We start from the raw sequence: 24,712 nt of genomic DNA, 5'->3' as shown, positions 1-24,712 counted from the left end.
GGGATTGGGGGGCATGGGGCCAAGCCCTGTGGTGCTTGCAGGGGGCTGTACCCACATCTGGGTGAGGAGGCCCTGACAGAGGCCGCCAGCTTGGCAGAAACAGAGCAGGGGAACTGAGACACACGCCTGGCACTTGGGGGACTCCAAGGTGTCCCCTTCAGGCAGGAAGGACCAGAGCAGAGCTACAGAGCTCAGCTGCACAGCACCTGCCCGCCATTGCCTTGGGTGTGCGGGGAGGACGGTGCTGGGCAGGGATCACCAGTGCCAGCCCGGGAGGGAACGGTCCCAGGAAGGGATACCCAGGAGCCAGCAGGTCCTGGATGCCAGGCACGGGTACTGAGCAGGCTCTAGGGCTGCGGGATGCCGTGCAACCAGAGCGGGCAGGGGTGACCCGCCTGCCCCGGGCTGAGGGCTGGGGTCACCCGTGGGGGTACCCGGGGTGGGGGCGGCAGAATGGGCGAGGTGGGGCTAGGGACGGCGCCCCACTCCCCGCATTTGGAGATGCCGAGTCTGGGAGACGGTTTTGGTTTCTCAGCGGAGCCGGAGCTCTCACAAAGCCGCCGACTCGCCGGGGCTCGGCTCCCCGCAGACCCCGCCGCCCCGGGCCGCCCCCCGCCGCGGCAGACAAAGGAGGGACGGCACTTATTTATCCGCCTCCTTCCCGGGACCGGCGGGAGGCTGCTGGGCTGCGGAGGTGCGGCGAGGCACCGGCGGGCGGGCAGGGCGCGGCGGGGCACCGCCTGCACCCCGCAACAAAGGGCCGGAGCAGGAGGTGAGCGGCGGGGGCGGCGCCGGGGCTCGAACCTGCGGCCCGGGGCGGTGGGAGGGGCCGGGGGAGGGCCGTGCGAGGGACGCCCCCCGCGGCGGGCCCAGAACGGGGCCCAGTGGGGGCCGGCCCCGCCCGGTGCCCGCCCCGCCCCGCCCGGCGCTCACGGGCCGGGGCCGCGGCGGCAGTGCGGCCGAGAGATGGCGGGGGGCCGCGGGACCCCGGCGCGGCGCTGAGCCCCGCGCCCTCCCCAGCGCCCGGCCGCCCCGGGACCCCCGCGGAGGTAAGAGCGGCGGCGGAGCGGATGCCCGGCGCGGGGGGCGCCCCGGGAAAACTTTCCGCCGCTCGGAACTCGCGCGTGTGGGTCCCCCCCGCCGCACGTTGCCGGTGAAGCGGGCAGGTGGGGCTCGGGCTGCTGCCGGCGGTGCGGTGCCGGGACCCCAGCCCCGAGCCGGCGGCGGCGCCGGGTGCGCTGGGGACTCCCGCTCCCCGCCTCGCAGCGGGATTATACCGAGGCGGGGGGACCCTGCCGGTCCCCCTGCTCCCGGGAGCCGCGGCCGGGCGGGCGTGCCCCGGACCCGCTCGGGGCGGGGGGACTGTCGCAGGGGACGGGGGCTGGTGGGGAGCCCCCGGGGCACGGGGCTTGCGGCAGGGCTCGGCGGCGAGCGGGTGCCCGGGGAGGGGGTGCCGGGGGAGACACACACGCCGGAGAACGCCCGGCAGCCGGAGCAGGCTGGGCTGGCGGAGCCCGCCCCGGTGGGACGCCGAGCCCCGGCAGGAGCCCGCGCCCCGGCGCGCTGGGGCTGCGCGGAGGGCGCCCGGGCGGGGGGCGCAGGGGACAGCCGGCGCTCCCTGGGGACAGGCCAGGCGTGCCAGAGCGCAAAGTTGTGCAAAGTTATTTCCCGTGTGCGCGGGGCCGCGCTGGGCATTTAGCGTTATTGTATTATGTTATGTTATTTTTTTCCCCCCTATTTTCCCCCCCTTCCCACTGATGGCATCGCGCGCCGTGGCCGGAGGTGGGCCAGGCTCCCCTCCCGCTGCCTGTCCTGCTTCTACTGCTTTTCCCTCCCAAAATGTTTCCTGCTCTCTCCCGAGGCCACGGGGAGCAGGCGTGCAGGCAGCCCCTACCCCTGGGTCCCCCCGGGCTTCTCCCGAGGCATCCGCTCAGCCCTCTTCGGGGCTTCGATCCCCAAAAGGAGTCCCTGTTCCAGACGAGAAAACCTTTCCCTAATTGCTTGGGCTCGGCGGCGCTGGGCTGACCAGCCTGGGGAAGGGGGGATAAAGCCGAGTGGGATTTTGATCTTCCTGCGGCAGCACAAGCAATGGCCAAACTTTAATTGCTAAAAAACTCCTCCAAGCCCAGACAGCCCGGGGGCTGGAGGGCAGGAATGTGGCCGCTCTCCCCTGGAGTTCTCCGTTTCCCCCGAGTGCAGATGACCCTGGAAATGGACATTTCCTGGCCAAGGTGCACTCCAGCGGCCCGTTTCCCTTTTTTGCTTCCTTGGAATTTGCCTTTCCCAGCCGGGTCTGTGTGCCCCCCACTCACCGCCGGCCCTTTCCCCTCTCCTCGCCCTGCGCTCGCTGCGCTCCCCTCCTCTCCCTCTTTTCCTTTGTTTGCCATCTCGCTCCCTGTCTCTGACGCGTACGCCGCTCCATCCAAATGCAATAGTAGGATTTGCCAGAATTATTTCCTAAAGCTGCCGGGGAGAGGGGGGAGGTTTGGATGGAGGGGGGTTATTTAACTGCAACCAACTGGAGTTTTGGCTGGTGGAGGAAATGGGGGTGCAGGCTGTCCCGGCCTGACGCTGATGGGAAGGGCAGAGCCTGGGAATGGGTGGGAGAAGCGGGAAGGCAGCCTGAAAAGGGACCGAATACCAGTACAATGGAGCAGAGCTGGGTGTGCTCAGGGACAGAGGAGCAAATTGAAATATTTATTCATCCCAAAGGCAAGAAGGAGAAAAAAAATACACAGCCCCAGGGAGCAGCGGTGCCACTGCACTCGGGGTCTTGCCCTGCTGCTGGTGACAGTGCTGCTGCCCTTGCCCTGCTGGGGGCTGGCGGTGTGGCTGCTGTGCACTGCAGGAGAGGCCAGCCAGACCACCCGGGTGGGGTGTGGGATTGCTCCCCTTGCAGCTCAGCATCTCTCTCAGGGGTGCCCCAAAGGGTTCCCAGCCATCCGTCCAGCTCTTTGGGTGTGCCTGTCCCCTGCGGGGCTGTGTGGAGGCAGCTGGCAGGGCCCTGGAGGGCATGGCTTCACTGGGGTGTCATGGTGGGGACCCCTGTTCCCACAGAGCTGCCCCCCTTTGGCTGGGCTGGCTGGATGCTCCCCACATGCCTGAGCCCAGCCGGGTGCTGGGGCACAGTACATCCCACCCCGGCGTGCAGCTCCCTGGGGACACCAGGGGCTTCCCACCACCCAAATCCTGCCTGAGGTGCCCTGCACTCCCCCAGGAGGGTGCTGCCTCGGGAGAGGGGCCTGACCCAGGGGATGGTGTGTCCAGGAGGGGCCGTGGGGTGCGTGGGGGGCACCGTGCCCCGTGCTGGGGGTGCGTGTGTGGCTTGCTGGAGGCAGCTTAGTGGACTCCGCTCAGTGCCGGAGCCCCAGGGAGTCCAGCTGCCTGGCACACAGGCAGGGCTTTTTTTTTTTTCCCTCTTCTTTTTCTTCCTCTTTTATTTATGAAAAAAAAAATCCTTTTTTTTTTTTTTTTTGTACGTTCTTGGAATAATGAAGTCCAGATTTCCTTCATGTTGGAAAGATTTGATCCCAGCTCTGCTTGCTGTGGCTTTGCTGGGGGCTGGGAGGAGAGGTGGGGAGGCAAGGGCTGGCAGTGGGACCCCTTTGGGTGCTGGGGCAGGGAAAGCCGGCCCAGTGGGGGGCTGGGGGTGCTGCAGCTGAGGGGGGGAGTGAGGAGGGATGGAGGCATGCTCCTCACCTGGCCAGCTGGGGTGGAGGAGGGTGCTGCAGCAGCTCTTGCCGTGCTTGCCTCGCCCCGCGTGCTCACCAGGGAGGTGAGGCTGTGGCCCCCTCATTTGTGCAGTCTGCAGAGCGGGGTTCAGCCTCCCAGGCTGGCCTCCACTCCTCCCCGGAGGATGCTGCGGGTGATGGAGAGCGGGATGTGGGGCTTGTACCCCTCAGGGGGTGGTGGGTGCAGTGAACTGACCTCCCTCCCACGTGTGCCCTCCTTGGCAGGCTCGGCTCCCCCAGGCTGCCCTCGGTGTCGGCGCCCAGGCGTGCCCACCATGCCCGTGGTCGGAGTCCTGCTCTGGGCCACCCTGCTGACTCTGGGCTGGCGGGCTGCCCATCCCAAAGACCACGGCTTCGCTACCCCCAGGGTGCAGCTCTCCTTCAAAGGTAAGGGTCTGGTTGTTGGACTGGGGGGCGGGGTGGGACCCCAAGGTGGAGGAAACCACGGGCACCCCAGTACAGGCTCCTTCTCCTCCTCCTCCTCCTCCTCCTCGTTTGGAGGGCACCAGCAATCTGCACCCTCAGAAATCTCTACGGGGATCCATATTCAGGTGTGGCTGAGCTCCCAATCTGCACCAGCACATGGTGCAGTCTTGGGGGGCTGGTAGCCTGCCTAGTCCCCCCAGTCTGCTCCCTGTTGTGGGTGGGTGGCTCCCTCCATCTGGCCGAGCTGGGTGCTGAGGTGCAGCAACCCCCCCGGCAGCACCCCGGTTCCAGACAGCAGCTTGACGCCGCCCCGACCCCCCCAGCTGGTATTAACGCCTGGGAGCTGGCAGGGAGCCGGGAGAGGCAGCAGGGGAGGGTGCTGGGTGGGGGGAAGGGGCTTAACCCTTTCATTCCGGGGCTGCTTAGCCCACCCAGCCACTCTAGGAGCTGTGGGGGAACCCCTGGGTCAGCTTTGGGGTGCACATTGGCATAGGGGTTTGTCTTGAGCTCCTGTTTTGAGGTTGCTGAGCAAGGCAGGCTGAGGCTGATGAGGCAGGTCCCAGGGCTGCAAACCTTGAGGAGAGGAATGGAAATTGTTCCTGCTGGGGGCTTGCCTGCTTGGATGTGTGTCAGGAGGTGACAGACACGAGGAGTCTCATGTCTGCCTCCCCTTGGGGTCTGTGGGAGAGCTGGGGCTGTGCTGCCTGTGCCCTTCCTTTGCTGTGCCTTTGCCCTCTGGTCACCTACTGAAGGTGTGAGCCCAGGGATGTGGTGGCAGAACTGATGGTGAGCACAGCAGAGCCAGGCAGGAGGGGCCAGGGGGCTGACAGCAAATGCAGTGAAGCAGCAATAGCCATGGGTGTTACAGGCTGGTCTTGACAGAAAAAATGGCTGGTATGAAGAGTCTGGGGACAAGTCCAGGCTGGAAAGCAATGAGCAAGTTCCTCCCCAGAGGCAGGCGCCACTTTCTTCTCCAAGCAGTGTTTTTGGAGGGTTTTGGGGGCTGCTGGGGCACTTTAGCTGCTGTACAGATGCTTCTCCACCTCAGCTTAAAACACCTCCTCCTCACAGCTGTGGGGAGAGGAGGCTCCAGCAGTCCCAGCTGGACCTGGTGCCCACTGCCACGGTGTGCTCCAGGAGTGAGATTAATTCTGGATAGGCATGGTTAAGCTTGCTGTGCCACAAGTTAGGGGCTGGTTTGGGGTCGGTTTTTTTCAGCCCCAGCTGGCTGGAGCAATGGTTCCTGGCTGTGCTCAGGTTCTCCAGTCCTTCTCCCTTCTGCCTGAGGTGGTGTGGCAGGGCTCCCCCTGCTCTCACTGCCTAGAGGGAGGATTTGTGGTGGGAGAAGGGCTGATGTGCACTGGCACATGGAGAAGAAATGCCACTGGTGTGCTGGATCCAAGCACACTGGGGTTGGGAAGGGGTCCCCTTCACCTCTTTCCTGCCTCTACTCTGACAAGGGTGGCAGTGGTGGAGGATTCTCCCAGGGTTTTCCTCGAGGGCCAGCTGGGAGCCACACACCAAAGTGCTGGTGAGCAGCTTCCTGAGTTGATCTTCTGCATACAGCCTCCCTGAAGCCAGAGAACCATGAGATATGGGGTGACAGTGGCACTTGGTGGATGGTCCAGCCCCTTCTCTTGCCTGTAGAGGCAGGGATGATACCCAAATGCCCAGCCCCAAACCTCCCAGTGCAGACACTGGGGTGGGGTGTGATGGGTCTGGGCTGGGGACATTGCTGTGATGAATTGGGCTGGGCTCTGCTGTCAGGGATGGCTGTGCTGCCACAGGGGACCAGGGGCCGTTTGTGCACCCACAGCTGCTGGGTTGGGCTGCAGGTCTCTAGCACAGCATCCCTCTGGCCAAAGCATCCCAGTGCAGGGGGGGATCAGGGTGGCCTTGTGGCCAGGCTGCTGGGGAAGGAGCAGCCACGTCCCCAGGGGTGTCCCCCGGCGCCGTGGCCGGGTGGCTGTGCTGCCTGGAGCGCTGCCAGCCGCGGGAGCGTCTCTGGGTTTGTTTGCCTTCGCTGTTATCGCGCGCCAGGGGTTTGTTGCAGCTCCCCGGGGCCTGCGTCATCCTCCACAGAGCCCCAGCGTCTGAAAGCAGGAAAAAAATACAGCTGTAAAATACTGAAGTGATAGGAAAGGGGTGGGAGCTGATCTGCAGTGCCCTGGTGCAGGGTGATGGGCCGGGCAGGATCAGTCCTCCCCCCATCCCGTCACCCCCGTGGTCTCTTTACGTCTGTCCTCCTCTCAAGGCTTTCCTGTCCGTGTGTCGGCAGGAGGAAGGTGACCAGCATGGAAAGAACAGTGCTGGGAGCGGCTCCGGCACAGCTCCCTTTTGCCAACAGCTCTTCCCAGATCCCAGCCCAGTGCTGGCCAGAAATAGGGTGGATATTTTTAATCATCTCCGTGCTAACAATCCACTCACTCCCCACACTGCTGAACACATCCTGTGGTCCCCTCTGCTCTGGGCCTTCCTCCGGGCCGGGGGCTCGGGCACCAGAGAGGCTGGCCCATTCCCCACGAGGATGCAGGAGGTGATGGTGATGATGGTGATTCATCCCTCCGTGTCCTGCTCCCTGTCCAGCGTGGGAAAAGCATGCGGGAAGGAAGGGTGGGCTCTGGCCCCTCATCAGGGCGGGAAGCCCTCGAGGTCAGGGCTCTCCGTGGGGCTTCCAAACGGGAGCTGCTCCTGCAGTGAGGGAACGGCCCTGCTGGCACCTCTCGGAAAAGCTGTGGCTGAGCTCCAGCCGAGGGCAGCCCCGGCAGGGAGGGGTGGGGTGAGAGGCAGGGCAGTTCCTGCAGAGGAAAAAAAATTACTTTAAAAAGAATGAATTAAGCGTGGGGTCTCCTCTGGGCTCCACTGCCAGCCCCCTGCGTGGCCTCGCTCCTGCCTGCCTCGTGCCTCAGTTTCCCCTCCCACCCCGCTGGCATCTCTGCTGGTGGCCAGGAGATACCGGCACGCTTGATCCGAGCCAGGGGGTGGCAGATGGCTGGAGAGGAGCCCGGACAGGGGACCATGTCCTGGGGGCCACCCAGGCGCCCTCCTAAGCTGCTGCAGCTGTGGGCACTGCTTGGTGACAGCAGGATGGGATAAACAGGGGGGTGTGAGCAGGGCCAAGGGCTTAAGGACAGCCAGTGCTGGGAATGTGCTGGGAACACCGGCACTGTTGGTCTCCACCCTGGCCTGAGTGCCCCATGCTGCTCCTCAGACCCCGTAAAGGTCAGGGGGATGCCACAGTCCCCTTTGCCGTGCCCGAAGGGGCGGGGACATGGGGCTGAACCCTGTGACCCCTAAGAGGATTTCCCTGGCTGGGACAGTGGGGGGCTGTGGCAGAGCCCCTCCACCCGCTGGGACCGGCTGCTGCTGGGGCTGAGCTCCCTGGCTCCGGCTGCGAAGCTCCATAAGCTCCTTAAACCCTCCCTCCCCCAAAAACCCTGCGCAATTTCAGCCCCCCCAAGCCTGTATCTAATAAGCTAGTTATCCCTCAAATTAACAATGCTCCTTATGGAACAGCATGGCCCTTCCCGGGGTCCTGGCAGGGGTGTTCTCCCCACCCCAGAGCTGCTCGGGCACAGAGCAAAGGGCCTGGAGCAGCCGCAGTTTCCACCCGGCACCGTGCCCTTCCCTCGGGGGCTGCGGAAAGAAATCACGTCCAAACATTAAACAAAAGAGCCCAAAGAGCAGTGGATTGGGGCACCTCCGCTCAGCACTTTGCTTTTGGGGTGATTAAACTATTTTCTTCTGAAGCCAGGCTCTTTCCTGAAGGGGATTTCGTGCTGCTGGAGCATCCCCCAACCCAGCCAAGAGCCCGGTCTCCACTGCTCAGTGATGCTCGGTGGGGACGGGGTCCCCCTCGCAGCGCTGCTCCTTGGGGCACAGGCACACACCCCCGGTCTCCACTGCTCAGTGATGCTCGGTGGGGACGGGGTCCCCCTCGCAGCGCTGCTCCTTGGGGCACAGGCACACACCAGCGCTTGGGGCAGGCTGGCCCGGGGATGAATCAGCGGTTTCCGCTGAAAAAATGTGGGTTTTCTTTTTATTTTTTCAATTGTTTTTTGGCTTGCGCCCAAGAGGGCGGGCTGCGATGGCTGCGGGGAGCACCCGGCCGGCACCTCTTTCATCCCGAGGGATCTGAGCCGGGCGGCTGCAGCACCTGTCTGTCTGTCTGTCCTCTGCCGCGGGTGCCGGCACGGGGCGATGCTCCAGGGGGCTGGAGATGGCCGGGGCTGGAAGGCAGCAAGCGGGAGCAGGAGTTATTTCATCTCCCGAGCCCCTGCAAGGCAGCTTCGGTTTCCTCCCACCTGTGAATCGGTTAAATGGGAAAAGAGCTTGGCTGGGGGCCACGGAAACTCTCTTATTACATGTAATTAGCTTAATTACATCATAAATAACCCATCAAGGGGTAGCGGAGTGACGCTCAAACAAATAAGCAATTCTGCTTTCATCGGACGACCCACCCAGCTCTTTGATCAGCCCCAATAACAACAAATGCTTTAACCACGAGAGGGGACACATCCAGCCCCCTATCCCTCTCCCGGCATCGCTCCCCATCCTGCCCCTCTGACGCATACCCAAAAAGCTGCATCTCAAATTCCGAGTAAGGAAAAAAATTAGTAGGGAACATAATCAAAATTTGGGGCACGCTTTTAAATTTGTGGGATGAAACGCTGCAGGATGGAGATGGGATTTATCCCTGCTGTGCTAGGCTCCCTTGGGATCAGTGCCGGGCTTCTCCATCGGCATTTAAAGTGAATTCATTCTTCCCCATGCAAAGAAAGGGCTCCCGAAAGGCGCTGGCTCCGCCAGCCGGGGTGGGGGGGGTGGGAGTGCGGTTATTGAATATAAACACGCCGTGTAATTTACATGCTAATTATGTTGAATGCGCTACAAGCCCATAATTAGAATCTAATTAGGTGAGAGCGCCTGTAATTGGTTTTGGGGAATGCAGTGATGGTGCACCTGGGGAGGTGACCCGCGCGGGTCGTAATGGCATTAACTCTTCATGAGGGTGCCCTGGTGATGTTCGGGGGAGTCGGGAGGGTTTGGGGGACTGGGGTGGCGTGAGGAGTCCCACGGGTGTGCGGTTCATCGAGAACCCCCAAAATCTCCCTTTTGCTTTGGAGATCAGCGCCGGTCTCCGTGCCAGTGGGTGATGAATAGGGACCACTCACCCCTGCCCGACGGGGGCCAGTGCTGACAGCCAGCGATGGTGGACAGCTGCCGGAGCCGGGAATGCAGTCCGAAATTGGCACTGCAGGGGGAATTTGGCTTTGCAGAGCATGCAGCGGGGCGGTGGTGCCGCGGGCAAAGCAGAGCATCGCGCCTTGCTGCCAGCCCGGGGCTCCTGGCCGCCGGCATCACTCGAGGGCGCGGGGTAATTACAGCTCAGCGCCCGAGGACACGGAGCGATCGTGGGCAGGCGAGTCCCGGGGGGCTCGGTGGGGGCTCCGCGGAATGCTGTGAGGGAACGGTCCCCACGGAGGCCACCCTGGCTGTGATGCCGAGCGGCTCCTGGCTCCGGTGCTCGGCAATTAAAACAGGATTAGGCTCCCAGCCAGCCGGGGAAGCTCTGCCGGTGCTGGGATTGGCAATGGCGAAGCAGGAGGGAATTTGCTCGTTGGGGCGCATCGGCTGGGAGCGGGCTTCTCCAGCCCGGCCGGGGCCCCTGCCCCACTGCATCCCCAGGGACACCCCATGGCTGCGGGGCAGCTCCGGGGGCACAGGGACACTGTGGATTAGGCAGGGCGGTGGCGGTTTGGGAGGTCAGAGGTTGTGGCAGGGTCTTGCCTGCCCCACCATTGTGTTTGGAGAGGGCGTTCCGGGGCAGCGGGTCCGGCACCGCCCTGCTTCGGGAGCGCCCCTCTGATCGCTGGGCCGTGGGGACTCAATGGAGCCACCGGTGGGGGGCCAGGGCCCTTTGTGCTGCTGGCCCTGTCCCCTGCCAAGCCCTGGAGACGCCCATCCGAATGGATGTGGGATATTTGGGGCTGTCACTGACACGGAACCCTCCACCACCCAGCGTCCCGGCGCTCCAGGATCCCGGGGCTGTTGGTGCTGGTGTCCCCAGGCATGGCAGGGATCACAGATGAGGGGCTGTCCTGGAATGGGGGCTCCTGGTCTCTGCCTGGTCCAGGTGTCTCTGTCCTGCGTGGGAAGCCTGGGCGTGCAGTTCCATCATTGGCAGCTGGGGACGAGCTCTTCTGCTTTGCCTGTGTCACTCAGTGCCAGAGCCACCCTGCCCTTCCCTGGCTCCCGAGCTCTGTGACACCAGCACCACACTGAGGGAGACACCAGCACACACCCAGAGTGTGGGGCACACACCTGCACAAATACCCAGAGTGTGGGGCACACACCTGCACACACACACCTGTACACACACACAGTGTGGGGCACACACCTGTACACACACACACACACACACACAGTGTGGGGCACACACCTGTACACACACACACACACACACACACACACACACACACACACACACACACACAGTGTGGGGCACACACCTGTACACACACACACACACACACACACACACACAGTGTGGGGCACACACCTGCACACACACACCTGTACACACACACAGTGTGGGGCACACACCTGTACACACACACACACACACACACACACACACACACACAGTGTGGGGCACACACCTGTACACACACACACACACACACACACACACACACACACGGTGTGGGGCACACACCTGCACACACACACACACATGGTGTCGGGCACACACCTGTACACACACACACACACACACACACACACACACACACACACACAGTGTGGGGCACACACCTGTACACACACACACAGTGTGGGGCACACACCTGTACACACACACACACATTGTGGGGCACACACCTGTACACACACAATGTACAGGCAAGTGGGGCAGTTTCAGGCCAGAGGACAGGCAGGGAGCAGCCCCAGAGTGCCATGGCACAGTCAGGGACCAGCACAGGACAGGCTGGGGACGCCATGGGTGGCATGTGAGCCAGCGCCAGCAACAGGGAGCATCTGGAGCCCAGATGGGGCAGGCAGGAGGAGGAGCCTGCCGTGGGTGGGTGAGCTGGCCCCCCATCCTTGGCACTGCTCCACTGCACCTCTGCCATGCTTCCCCTGCCTGCAGCCCAAATTCCAGCCCTTGCTCATGCCCACCGTGCTCATCCCGCTGTGCAGCCCTGGCAGACAGGCAGGCCCTGAGCCCCCAGGCCAGGAGGGGTTCCTGTCACAGCCCATGACGCCGTTCCCACAGCCAGCCCCCACAGTTCCCACTCCATGTGTGTGCTCTGGCCTCACTGCCGCAGCTGAGCGCGTCCAGATCTGCGCTGGGGCAGCACTGGGGGCCATCAACAGCTGCCAGCTGTGGGACAGAGGGGCTGCCCTGGATGGGAGGGGACCCTGGGGGCACTTGTGGGACTTTCCAGTCCCTTGTGCGGCTGGGAGGTCAGGGGATCTGCAGGCACTTGGCCTCGTGCTGGGAATGGAAGCTGGCTGCTGGAGCCCTGCCCGGTGCTGCCTAGGAGCCAGGGTGATGCTTCCTGACGCTGACCTGCAGGACCCTGCTCTGCTCCTCCCCAGGAAGGGTCCCCAGAGCTGCTCCTGGTGCCTCCTGGGACACACTCCACAGGCTGAGGGTGCTCATTGGATCAGTGTATCCGGGATGTGGCACCCGATGGCTGTTGGTGGCATCCAAAGAGGATGACAATGCCAAAGAGTATGGCATCGGGGGCAGATGGCATCCCATGAGGGTGACATCCAATGGCTGAGGATGGCATCTGATTATTGTGGCATCCAAAGAGGGTGACATCTTTTAAAAACATGGTGTCTCCAAAGAGGTTGGCTTCAGAGGCTGATGGCATCACGTGGAGGTGGCATCCAATGGCTGTTGATGGCATCCTAAGAGAGCAGCACCTCCAAAAAGAAGCATATGGGGAAGATGACGTCCCATGGGGATGGCATCTGATGGCTTGGAGTGGTATCCAAAGGGGTGACATCCAGGGCAGATGTCATCCCATGGAGGTGGCATCTGATATTTGGGGGTGGTATCCAAAGGGGGTGACACCTCCAAGGGGAGTGGCACCTCCAAAGAGCGGCATCTCCAAAGAGGTGGCCTCCAGGACAGATTGTATCCTGTTGGGGCAGGATGCTCTGTCTTTCTCGTGCCCTGGCCCCTGCTGCGTGGTTCTTGGCACTGGCCCACATCATCTGCAGCACTTCTGCCTTCCATCTGGCTGCCTCGTTGCACTTGTGAATATTCATGACCCTCATTATCCTCTTTCACTCCTTGCTCCCACACTTAGACTAAAAATAACTTTCCAAGGGGGGATGGGGTTTGCGGGGCGGGGGGGAGGCTCATCACCTCCCCTGGAGCTGGTTCCCTGGGGTCCCAGCTCTCCCATCCTAGGAGCCAGAGGCTTGGCTGGAACATGGGGTCACAGTGCAGGAGGGGGATGATGCTGGAAATGTTGAGAGCTGTGGTCTCTGGGCTGAGGTGGCAGAGAGCTCTGGCCTCCTGCCCCCCATCTCAATGGCATTCTCCACTCCCTGCCATGGGCTGCTGGATCTCCTGACCCCGGGTTCTGATGATTTCTCTTCTGGCCACTCTTGGTTGTCCCACCTGGCTGTGAGCATCTCTGTCATTGTCCCTTGTCCCGCATAGAGGTGGCAGGATCATGGTGTTCATGGAGTGGAAAGTGGGCACCTCCTCTCACGGACTGTCCTCCAGCTGGGCCCAGACTTGGACTCGGGGATGACACTGGGGTCCCTGGGGTACTGACACCTTCTCCTTTCCCCTGTAGAGCTGAAGGCCACGGGCACAGCACACTTCTTCAACTTCCTCCTCAACTCCAGCGACTACCGCATCCTGCTGAAGGATGAGGACCACGACCGCATGTACGTGGGCAGCAAGGACTACGTCCTGTCGCTGGACCTGCACGACATCAACCGCGAACCCCTCATCGTAAGGGCAGGGCAGGGGCAGCAGGTGGAAGGGGGTAATGGGGCACTTTGGGGACCTTTTGGGTGCCAGGGCAGGAGCTCGATGGGCATAACTGGTGCTGGTGGGGCCAGCTGGGAGTCCTGGTCTCCCTGGGTTGGTGTTTCCACAGATCCACTGGCCCGCGTCCCAGCAGAGGATCGAGGAGTGCATCCTGTCAGGCAAGAACAGCAATGTGAGTAACCACCATGAACCCCCTTCTGGTAGTGGAGTGGGGCTGGTGCCTGGCACTGGAGTGGGATTCATATCCCTGTATCCTACTCTGGAAAAGCCCCCCCCAAGCATGTACAGCTATGTCGAGATGGGGTGGCACTCCAGGGTGTTGCAGTGTCCTGTTACCCATTCTGTTCCAGCCAGGCAGATCCTGGAGAGCTTTCTGGGCAAGTAGGAGGCCAAACTCCCCATGCTGCTTCCTCCTACCAGCCAGGGCTGGGCCCTCTGGCTTGCCAGCTTGTGGTCCATGCCAGCCTCTGATCCATGCTGTCCTGTGCCATCCAATGACCTGTTCCATCCCATGCCCATACCAACACAGCCTCACAGCAATCTACAGCCCCTGTGCTTGAATTGATGTGTTCTCCTCTGCTTCCCAGGGGGAGTGCGGCAACTTCATCCGCCTGATCCAGCCCTGGAACCGGACACACCTCTACGTGTGCGGCACCGGCGCCTACAACCCCATCTGTGCCTTCGTCAACCGCGGGCGCAAAGCCCAGGTGAGGGGTGGGAGGGATGGGCTGCTGAGCTGGGGTCTGGCACGGGGGTGCTGAGCTGGTGTCTGGCATGGGGGTGCTGAGCTGCTGTGTGGCACCAGGGTGCTGAGCTGGTGTGTGGCACGGGGGTGCTGAGCTGGTGTGTGGCACCAGGGTGCTGAGCTGCTGTGTGGCACCAGGGTGCTAAGCTGCTGTGTGGCACCAGGGTGCTGAGCTGCTGGCTGGCACGGGGGTGCTGGCACAGCCACCAGGGGACTGCAGTGGGGTGGGTGCTTGGCTCAGCTCTGCCGGCTGCTGGGGGAGGTGAAGGTTGTGGACGAGGGCAGTCTGGGTGTGACCATGGCTAACAGCGTTGCGCTGCTGAGAGGGGCCAAGCCATCTCCACAGACCAAGGATTTCTCTTAATGCTGGAACTTGGCTGTACTCTGATGGCAGCCTCCGCACAACGTGCCCTCCCACCCTGCTGGCTGCAGCCACTGCTGGATCTCCACTGGGACGAGGGACATGTCAACCCAGCTTCCCACTTGAAAGGCTGCCAGGCTTCTGAGCCCCTCACCGTAGATTCCAAGGATGCCAGCACCGGTGCTGCACAGGGAGAACCGTGCAGGGATTGTGCCAGCTCGTGTGGCCATGTCAGGAACATCCCCGGATGGATGTCACCCAGCACCAAGGACCACAATGTGCCGTGAGAGGGTGGCATCAGAGCTGCATGCCACCAGGCAGGAGGTGTGGCAGACAGAGGAGCATTTTCAGGACAGCCTTGGGAGGGAGCTGATCTCTGCAAGTAGCAGCACGAGAATCCCAGGGGTCCCATGCCCTGTGAGGTGTCTGTCCCCTCTGCGCTGGAGTGACTGGTCCCAGGCTGTGTCTTCTCTTGAGGCTGGAGAGGGAGTCAGCAGCCCAAACTGATGGAGGATCACGGCGCTGGATGTGAAAGACAGGCATCTGCCTCAGAGCTCCCAAACCTTGCATGGGCTCTGAGAGAGGGGGATGCTGCTCAGACATCCCAAATTGGGATTGGATTGGGACTGAACTGGGGAGTGGCAGCATATGAGGAGGACCTAGGGTGCCAGTGCAGTCGAAGACAGCAGAGTCAGTGTTGGCCAGCAGAGTCAGTGGCAGTGTGGAAGTGTTCAGTGACCCCGTGAGGCTGATAGCTTTGATGCTGAGGCATTGCTCATCAACACAGGAGGAACAAGGTGGCAGGTGCCATTTATGATCCCCCAGGTGTGAGCCCAGCCTGGCTGGCTGTGGGCAACCATCTCTCCACTCTCTCCTACCCCATGCTAAGGGCACCCCAGTTCTCTGGGAGAGAGCAGGATCCATCCTGGAGAAGCTCCTGCTGGAGGCCAGCCCAGCCTGGAGCATGAAGGAGCCCAGGGGGACAGCAGTGCTGCTGCTCAATGGGCATCCATCACCCCATCTCTTGGGGTCCCCTGCTCACCCCTGCCCTGGGGGTCCTTCCCCTGCTGGTGCTAACTCTCTGCCCTGCTCCTTTTCCCCAGGGGTTCCCGCCGAGCCAGCCGGGAGGCCGGGAAAGCAGCTCCACCGACAGCCCCCTCAGCCCGAGACCAGCACAGAGCAAGGTGGGAACGGGTCTGGGAGCCCGCCTGGCACAGGGGCACGCCAGAGCCGCGGGCTCCTCCTCCCACTGGCATGCTTTGACCCTGGGCATGGCCGGGCGCCGCCCCCTTCCCTCCCAGCACAGCATCTCCCGGCCCCGGCCTGGCGGCGGCTCTCCTTCTCTCACTAACTCCTTCCTCCCAGCCCAAGTAGGATGCCCCCGTGGGGGACACTGTCAGGGATGGTGGCTCTCCACCCACCTCTGGCTTCGCCTACTCCAGGCTTGCTGTGTGCCTTGGAAGTGGGACCGTGTGTCGGCAGAGCCACGGGGCTTGGAATGATTCAGGGGAGGATGCCCAAGTCATGTGCAGAAGGTGTTTGGGTAGGGCCTACAGAAACATTACTAAGAGCTGCTTCACCTTGCCCCAAGAGGGGCTTATGTCATCCTGGCAGTCAAGGGCACTCAGGGAGGTGACAGCATCCTGGCTCCTGGGAGCACCCCAGTGTGCAGCCCACCCTGACAGTGTCACCCCCAGCCTCTCCCCTCCGGACTAACACGGGTCAGTGCATGGGCTGGGGAGCATGGGGGACATGGGCACCCTGGTGCAGCCTGGGGCTCCCCCAGCTCCTCAGGTGGTTGGGGGCAAAGGGTGATGCTTGGCAGTGAGCATCTCCCAGACTGGGCAGCCCCTGCTGCCATTTTCCCCAGTGCCAGCTGGGAAAAGGCCATTGCCATTTAGTCCCCTCAGGTCACCCCTGCTGGGCAGAGGGTGTGTGTCCCAGCAGGAGCTCCCTGGGGCTGCCAGCATGTGCTTCCTGGCAGCTCTGGTGCATTTCAAGGTGTGTTAGCTGATCAGCAGTACCAGCACCACAATGGCTCCTGTGTTGCCTGACCAGGAGGGTGGGATGGTGCAGCCAGTGCCAGGGCTGTGCTGGAGAGAGAGAGGTTGTCCGTGTGAGGTGTTTGCCCACTTCAGGAGCGGGGCCAGCATTGGGCAGAGGTCTTTGTGATGGTGATGGTGGCACAGTCAGCACAGTGCAGTGATGCAGATGGTGAAACGTGGCTGTGCCCATCTCTGGGCCTGGGTGCCCCAGGAGGAGCTGTTGTGAGCAAACCTTCCAGTGGGAGATGCCCACGGTGGGATCCCAGCTCCCCATCCTCTCTTGTTCTTCCCAGAGCCTGGGCTCCACCAGGACCCTGCTGGCCTCTCAGTGGAGGGTGGCTGTCACCATGTCTATCACCCATGTGCCAAAGCCAGGGCACAGGGCCAGTGGGCATCTGCCCAATTTGGTTGCTTAAGGTCCCTGCCCAGGCTCCCCATGGGTGCTCTGTGCTCCTGCTTTGTCTCAGCTGAAGGTGGTCCCTCTGCCAGGGTGAGGAGTGACCTGGCTGGGCCAGCCTGTCCCTGTGTGCCCCCAGCCAGCCCTGGCAGAGGGTTTTGGATGTGCCTCCAGAGGCAGCGTGGGTCTCACTCCTGGCTGGGAATGTGTGATGGTGCCAGGGATGGCCACGGGAAGGCAGAAGCGACAGTAGGGAGGCATCCCATGGAGCAGACACATCATCTCACCACATGAAGAAAAGCACTGGAAAATGGCCCCTGGCGAGAGAAGTGCAGTGGGTCCCGCAGCCAAGCTGTGCTGAGCTGTGCTGCAGGCCAGACCCTGCCTGCTGAAGCTGCTGGAACTCTGTGACCTTGCTGGGCAAGCGGCAATGTGCAGCATAGCCAGCTGGAGTGAAGAGGCAAGGGATGTTTTTCCAGACCTGGGGGATGGATGCCCCACTTCAGCCTGATGGCTCAGCCAAGTCTCCAAGTGGTGAGGGGCATGGAGAAGAACCCAGCACCTTGGAGGAGTCGCTCACAGGAGCTTCAGCTTCTCAGGAGACCTACAGACACCTTCCACATCTGTCCTCGCTGCTGTGCACCGTCCTGGAGGAGGCTGCCTCTCCTGGGGGGCTCTGGGAGCTGTCACATGAGTGGAGGGGTGAAAGTCTAACCAGCTGCTCTATTTGCTTCCTTCTCCAGGATTATATCTTCTACCTGGAGCCAGACAAGCTGGAGTCGGGCAAGGGGAAATGTTCCTACGACCCCAAAGTAGACACTGTCTCTGCATTAATAAGTGAGTCCTGTGGCTCCCTGGAGCCAGTGCTTCCTGCTCTAGGCAGAGGGAATATGCAGGCGGGATGGAACAGCTGCTCCCACCAGGAGCAGGGTTCCTGCTCCGCCACCCCTGCCTGCCTCAGCTGGCCAGGCACCTGGCCCAGCAGAGGAGGGGATTGTGGTTACAGACCAGTGCCAACCTCCAGAACTCTCTGGGATGGTCACAGGCAGTGGCTCTTGGTTGCCTGGCAGCTACTGGCCAGGTCTGGGGCTGGCAATTGAAGAAGGTGGGTGGATGGGATGAGGTGGGGATTCTTGGCTGACCTCTGCCCTCTGCAGATGAAGAGCTTTATGCTGGTGTGTACATTGACTTCATGGGCACGGATGCGGCCATCTTCCGCACCATGGGCAAGCAGACAGCCATGAGGACAGACCAGTACAACTCCCGCTGGCTCAACGGTGAGTGCAGGTGACACTGGCCCAGGTGCCCTGGGGACCTCAGGGCTCCAGGCCTAGAGATGAGACCTGTCATGTGGGACTGACTCCTTCTCCAGAACAGAGACAGCAGCCAGCATGGGTGGGTGGGGGATGGATGGATGGATGGATGGATGGATGGATGGATGGATGGATGGATGGATCAATTGATCATGGGTGGGTGGGTGGATTGATGATGGATAGATGAATTGATGATGGATGGATGGATGATAAATGAATTGTACATGGATGGGTGGACTGATGATGGATAGATGGATTGGTGGATGGATGGATGAATTGATCATGGATGGGTGGGTTGATGATGGATGGATGGATGGATGGGTGGGAAGGCACAAGAGCAGGGATAGCTGTGTGGGGCAGTGACAGACATGCCTGGAGCTTTGCTGGATGGAGGGAGCAGACTGGTGAGAGATGGGGCTGGCCCTGTCAGTGTCAGTGCATGGGTTTGTGCAGCGCTGAGATGTCACCCGTGTCGCCTGCAGTCAGTGACCCCGAACGTTCATTCTGCCCCCCTCGGAGCACCCCTGCCTGCGGGGCAGCAGCTGAGTAAACAGAGCAGAGCAGATGGGATGATCCTGCCAGGCTGGGGAGCCAGCGGGGTGGTAACCTGAAGAGGGGGAGCTGTCAGCACAGGCTGGGCATGGGCTGATGGATGGCAGGGAGAAGCTTCCTGAGAAGCTTCCATGCTGTGTGGTTCCTTCCTGGAGAAGACTGGTTCCCACCACCTCGCTCATAGAGCTGATGTATCTCTTCAGCCTGTGGACCTCAGGAATGCTCCCAGGGACCCCATAGATGCTTCAAGCCTCTTCTGGTGCGTTAGAGATCACAAGAGACACTCAGAGATGTAGCTCTCACTCTATGACTGCTTTTCCAGGAGTGAGGTGATGCTTCAGCAGAGGGGGGCTCAGCATCGTGCTATGGCATGGAGCAGGGGTGCCACTGGGCTGATGGTGCCATGCTGTGCTGTGCCATTCCAGACCCAGCCTTTGTCCGTGCCCAGCTCATCCCTGACAGCAGCGAGAGGAATGATGACAAGCTCTACTTCTTCTTCCGAGAGAAGTCGGCTGATGCCCCGCTGAGTCCTGGGGTCTATTCCCGCATTGGGCGCATCTGCCTGGTAGGTGTAGCAGAGGAGAGGCAGGGAAGCAGGCCAGGGCAGGGGGAGAGGCAGGGCTCAGCACAGGGGCCTCACTGTTGCAGAATGACGACGGGGGCCACTGCTGCCTTGTGAACAAGTGGAGCACCTTCCTGAAGGCCCGGCTGGTCTGCTCTGTGCCGGGACCCGATGGAATTGAAACGCACTTCGACGAGCTCCGTGAGTGTGCCAGGAAAGGGATGGGAGCCTTCTCTACCCCTGCAGGCTTGGGGGGCACCCTGGGCAGAGCTGGGAACACCCCTGCTGCCCCCTGCCTCTTGCTCTTCCATGGGTAACTGCTCTGCCTGTACCCTGGTGTCCCTGCCTACCTTCCCTATGGTGACGCCTCCATCTTTCTGTCCCAAGAGGACGTCTTCATCCAGCAGACTCAAGACACCAAGAACCCTGTTATCTACGCTGTGTTCTCTGCTTCGGGGTGAGTGCTGACCCTCCTGGCCCAGTGCAGGAGAGGAGGGGGTCTCAGCTGGATGGCTGTCCTGTCAATGCCATGACAAAGGGTGGCAGCAGGTCCTTGCCCCCAGGTCGGTCTTCAAAGGCTCTGCTGTGTGTGTCTATTCAATGGCTGACATCCGCATGGTCTTCAATGGGCCCTTCGCCCACAAGGAGGGACCCAACTACCAGTGGATGCCCTACACAGGAAAGATGCCCTACCCCCGCCCAGGCACCGTAAGTACCGCCCAGGCACCACGGACAGGTGAGCCAGTGCCTGCCAGGCAGCCAGCACCCTCTGACCTGTGCTCGGGCACCAACTCACCAAGCCCTGGTGATGTTTGTGCCACAGTGCCCTGGGGGGACCTTCACCCCATCCATGAAGTCGACCAAGGACTACCCCGACGAGGTGATCAACTTCATGCGCGCGCACCCGCTGATGTTCCACGCTGTGTACCCCACGCACCGCCGGCCGCTGGTGCTGCGCACCAACGTCAACTACCGCTTCACCACCGTGGCCGTGGACCAGGTGGACGCGGCAGACGGGCGCTATGAGGTGCTTTTCCTGGGCACAGGTACCCACGCCGCGCACCGTGGGAACGCAGCATGCTCCGCCGCGGCCCCGGAGGGCACGGGCACCGCCAGGGCTGGCCAGAGCACGGTGCCCTCCATCGCTAGGGCGGGGTGCGGGGCTGAGAATGCCCCCCTGAGAGCCCTGCCCCTCCTCCAGGCTCCAGACTGTTCTTTCCCTGGCCCGATGCCATCCCACAGACCCTACTGTCCTGCCTGGTCCTTCCCTTAGCCCAGCTCCTCTCCCTGAAGCCAGTGATCCAGCATGATCTTCCCATCCTCGGGATTCTGCCGTGCAGCCTGGTCCTCCCCCTGTCCTGGTGCCTGTTCCAGAGGCCTCATCATCCAGCCTTATCCTTTCCTGACTTTAGCACCCACCCATTCCTATTGCCCATGTTAAGCCTGTCATCATCCAGCCTTGCGCCTTTCCTGCCCAGTTGCCCATCCCAGAGGCACTGACATACAGCCCTGTCCTTCCCAGACCTCAGTGCCCATCCTAGGGCCACTGCCATCCAGGCCAGTGCTTCCCCTGCATCCCAGAGCACCCATGATCCATCCTGGTCCTTCTCTTGCCCTGGTGCATGTCTGCATGCTGCACTGGGCACTCTCTGGCACTCTGGTGGCACTCTCTAGACACAGCTGGTTACCTGAGCTGGCACACTCCACCCCAGACATAGCTAGCTGCCACAGCAGGAGAGAGATGGGGATGGGCCCAGGGGATCCTTCCTTTCCACAGGCCCAGCAGGGACACCCTTCACAGACAGGGAGGGCATGGGGTGCCCAGGGTAGCACTGAGCACCTGCACACTATGGTGTCTTGCAGATCGGGGCACCGTGCAGAAGGTCATTGTGCTCCCCCGGGATGACATGGAGACAGAGGAGCTCATGCTGGAGGAGATTGAAGTGTTCAAGGTAAGGGCTGGCATGTCCTCCACCCTCTGCTGAGTGTTCTTGACCCAGCCAACCAACCCCTTGGGACACCATCCAGCCCCTTGAGTTACCAGTCACTCCCTGGGACAGCAGCCAGCCCCTTGGGACACTAGCCAGTCCCTTGGGACACCAACTACCTCTTGGCCAGCTCTGGAGGGACTCCAGGCTTTGGTCCTCCTGCTTGCTGCCCGCTCACATCTCCCCCTGCCTGCTCTGCCTGCTTCAGCTGCCTGTGGGGGGGTCTGGGGTGCCCACTCCAGGGCTGCAGCGTCAGTCCAAGCAGTCATCCCTTCATTCTTCATTCCTGCTCTCATCCAGGTGCCAGCCCCCATCAAGACGATGACCATATCCTCCAAGAGAGTGAGTCATAGCAGAGGCTGGGTGGGCAGATCCCATCCTGGTCCCAGGGTGGCATTGCCCAGCGTCACCACAGCACCTGAGCAAGGTGTTTGCAGGGGCCCTAATGTAGTGGGGATGAGGTAGGATCTCAGCCTGTCCTCCTTGTTCCCAACAGCAACAGCTGTATGTGTCCTCGGCCGTAGGCGTGACGCACCTGGCGCTGCACCGCTGTGACGTGTACGGGGAAGCCTGTGCTGACTGCTGCCTGGCCCGGGACCCCTACTGTGCCTGGGATGGCAGCGCCTGCACCCGCTACTCCGCCTCCTCCAAGAGGTACAGCATGGCCAGGGAGGGCAGGGAGGCACCCCCAGCCACAGGCTGCCCCTCTCAGCTCCCACTTCCCCGCAGGCGCAGCCGGCGGCAGGACGTGCGGCACGGCAACCCCATCCGGCAGTGCCGCGGCTACAACTCCAACGGTGAGCGGGGCTGGAGCAAGGCTTCAGCATGGGACACCTGGGTGGGGAGGCTGAGGGCACAGGGTGAGCTGGGGACACACAGGTTCCTTGGCGGGGGGATGGTTTTGTGGGTGGATGTAGGGGAGGATACATGGATGAATGGGTGAGTGGTGGATGAGTGGGTAGTTGTAGGGAGGAAGATGAGCATTGATGAGTGGATACATTGGTAATGAGAATAAGCACAGATGAATGGGTTGGTTCATGGATGGGTGAATGGGATGGATGGATGGATACATTGGGAAGTAGGTTGAACATGGATGGATAGATGGATACACTGGGGATGGATGGATGGATGGATGGATGGATGGATGGATGGATGGATGGATGGATGGATGGATACGTTGGGGAAGGGATTGAACATACATGGATGGATGGATGGACGGACACCCACCCTTGGAGACAGAGGGGACAGGGCAGAAGTGCAGTGGGGTGGGGGTGACCTGGCTGCCCATGGCCCCCTTGCAGCTAACAAGAACACGGTGGAGGCCGTGCAGTATGGGGTGGAGGGCAGCACAGCCTTCCTGGAGTGCCAGCCCCGCTCGCCCCAGGCCAGCATCAAGTGGCTGCTGCAGAAGGACAACAGCGACCGGCGGAAGGAGGTAGGGCAGGGCAGTGCTGGGGGCGTGGGGTGCTGGGTGCCAGCGCTGAGCCGAGCCCCCTGTGCCCCCAGGTGCGCGTGGAGGGCCGGGTGCTGCGCACGGAGCAGGGCCTGCTGCTGCGTGCCCTGCAGCTCAGCGACGGCGGCCTCTACTCCTGCACTGCCACCGAGAACAACTTCAAGCACACGGTGACCAGGGTGCAGCTCCGCGTCCTCAGCAGCCACGCCGTGCACACCGTGCTGGTTCAGGCAGAGACCCCGGTCCCCGGCCTGCCGGGTGCCCCCACTCCTCGCTACCAGGACCTGCTGCAGCTCCTCAGCCAGCCCGAAATGGGACTCCTGGACCAGTACTGCCAGGGCTACTGGAGGCACACGGCCTCCAGCCCCCCACAGCCGCTGGCTGGCCTCAAAGCCAAGGAGCAGCAGGAGCAGAAGAAGCCTCGGAACCGCCGGAATCACCAGCCAGAGACCTATGGGCATACATGAAACCATCATCAGGGACTTTGCTAGCACAGTGGTCTATTTTTCCCCCCTTTTAATATTAAAGATATCTATAAATAAATAAATAAATAAATATATATATATATATACATCCACGCACGCACACACACGCAGCCACATGCACTCCCCCCTCCCACGAGAGGTGGTATTTATTTGTAGGCTGTACTTAGGCACTGGAGTGGTGCTGCCCCCACCTCCCCCCTCCAGGGAGGAGCAGGGACCCCTGGGGAGGAGCAGGGACCCCTGAGGTGGCTGCCGCCACCATCACTGTCTTCCCCCCTGCCAAGGACCCCCAGATCCTGTTGTGCAGGGGCCGTGGGTCACCACAGCCCCTCTCCCACACAGCTGGGACACCATGCTGGGGGATGGATGTCCTTGTGTGGGAGGGGAAGATGCCCTGGGGAGGGCAGGGTGTGAGGCAGTGCCAGACAAGGGCTGCCCACTGCAAGCTGGGCATGACCATCACAGTTTTGTGCCTCAGTTTCCCCACAGGGTTATGGAGGAGCAAGTGCTTTCTGTGGGGGGGCTGTAGACCACCAAGCAAGCTGAGGAGAAGGGGCAAGGGTACACGACTCTGTCCCCTCCCTGGGGGCTTGGCTGGGGTGAGATGGGACCTCGAGGTGGGATCGAGGTGTCCAGGCAATAGTGGGGGCTTGGCCCCAGGGTCGTTGGATGGAGAAGGGAAGGAGAAGGGCCCACGCTGGTGTAAAACCTTGAGCAGCTGCTGGAGCTTGGTGACAGTGGCACCCAGAGGTGTTTGGGGCACCCAGCCCATCAGCCACCCTCTTTGGGCACCCCGGTGGGTGTGGAGGGCTGTAAATAGCTGTACATGGGAACACAGGGGTGGCCAGGGCTGAGTAAGTGTCCCTGCTGCCAGGGGTACCCCCAAATAAACGCTGGCTTTGGGACAGACGCGGGGGCCTCGTGTGCTCTGTAGGGCACGGGCCTGGCCCCACCATGGCATTCCCTGAACCCTGCCAGGGCTGCCCCTGGGGCTCTGGGTCACTGTGCTGGGGGCAGCACAGGGGCTGTGAGGAGGTGCCACTGCTGGGTGGCACTGCTGAGTGTTGGGGTACACTGGGCTGGGCTGGTGCCACCACTGGGTGTTGCTGAAGGCACTGGGAGCACTCAGAGTCACTGCTGGGGGCACGGGGAAGTGCTGGGGGCCCTGAGGAAAGTTCTGGAGCACCAGGATATGGTACAGGGAGCTGGTACTGGCAGCATGGAGCAGGGGAGAAACTTAGCAGAGGGCACTGAGGGTAGTAGTGGATGATACTGGGAGCACCTTGATTGATACTGGGGTGGTACCCAGCTCCTCTGAGTAGTTCCAGGAGGCACTGGGGGCAGTTCTGAAAGGTCCTGGGCTGTGTTGGAGGTAGCACTGGGCACACTGGAGGTTGGTACTGGGAGGATTAGGAGAAGTATTGAGGCATTAGGGTGGTACTGGGCAGTACTGGGAGCAGTGGTGGGGAAGTGGTGATGGTTCTATAGGGTGGCTGGGGGTTGTAGTGGGCAGTACTGGGCTGTGGCAGGGCACTCTGTTCAGTACTGGGGCAATGGTGCTGTGCTCCTCTGGCCAGTCCTGAGAGGCTCTGCTGTGAGTACTGGGGGTGCTAGGGCTATGCTGGGGTCAGT

General features: G+C 61.8%; 1 protein-coding gene across 1 annotated transcript; it reads left to right on the top strand.

Annotated features, from left to right (window-relative positions):
* The first annotated feature begins 952 nt into the window (after positions 1-952).
* SEMA3F (semaphorin 3F) lies at positions 953-23,154 on the top strand. Its single transcript, XM_066557830.1, has 18 exons — positions 953-1,049; positions 3,957-4,118; positions 12,980-13,140; positions 13,289-13,351; positions 13,767-13,886; positions 17,471-17,564; positions 17,885-18,004; positions 19,018-19,157; positions 19,241-19,355; positions 19,542-19,611; positions 19,718-19,862; positions 19,978-20,200; positions 21,018-21,106; positions 21,443-21,484; positions 21,639-21,796; positions 21,872-21,939; positions 22,444-22,577; positions 22,649-23,154. The coding sequence occupies exons 2-18, from the start codon at positions 4,007-4,009 to the stop codon at positions 23,060-23,062; spliced, it is 2,268 nt and encodes a 755-aa protein (XP_066413927.1). The 5' UTR covers positions 953-1,049; positions 3,957-4,006; the 3' UTR covers positions 23,063-23,154.
* Positions 23,155-24,712: the final 1,558 nt, after the last annotated feature.

Source organism: Molothrus aeneus, chromosome 12, assembly GCF_037042795.1.
Source record: "Molothrus aeneus isolate 106 chromosome 12, BPBGC_Maene_1.0, whole genome shotgun sequence".
In the NCBI taxonomy this organism is placed as follows: domain Eukaryota; kingdom Metazoa; phylum Chordata; class Aves; order Passeriformes; family Icteridae; genus Molothrus; species Molothrus aeneus.
This window is presented reverse-complemented; position numbering and strand designations above follow the sequence as displayed.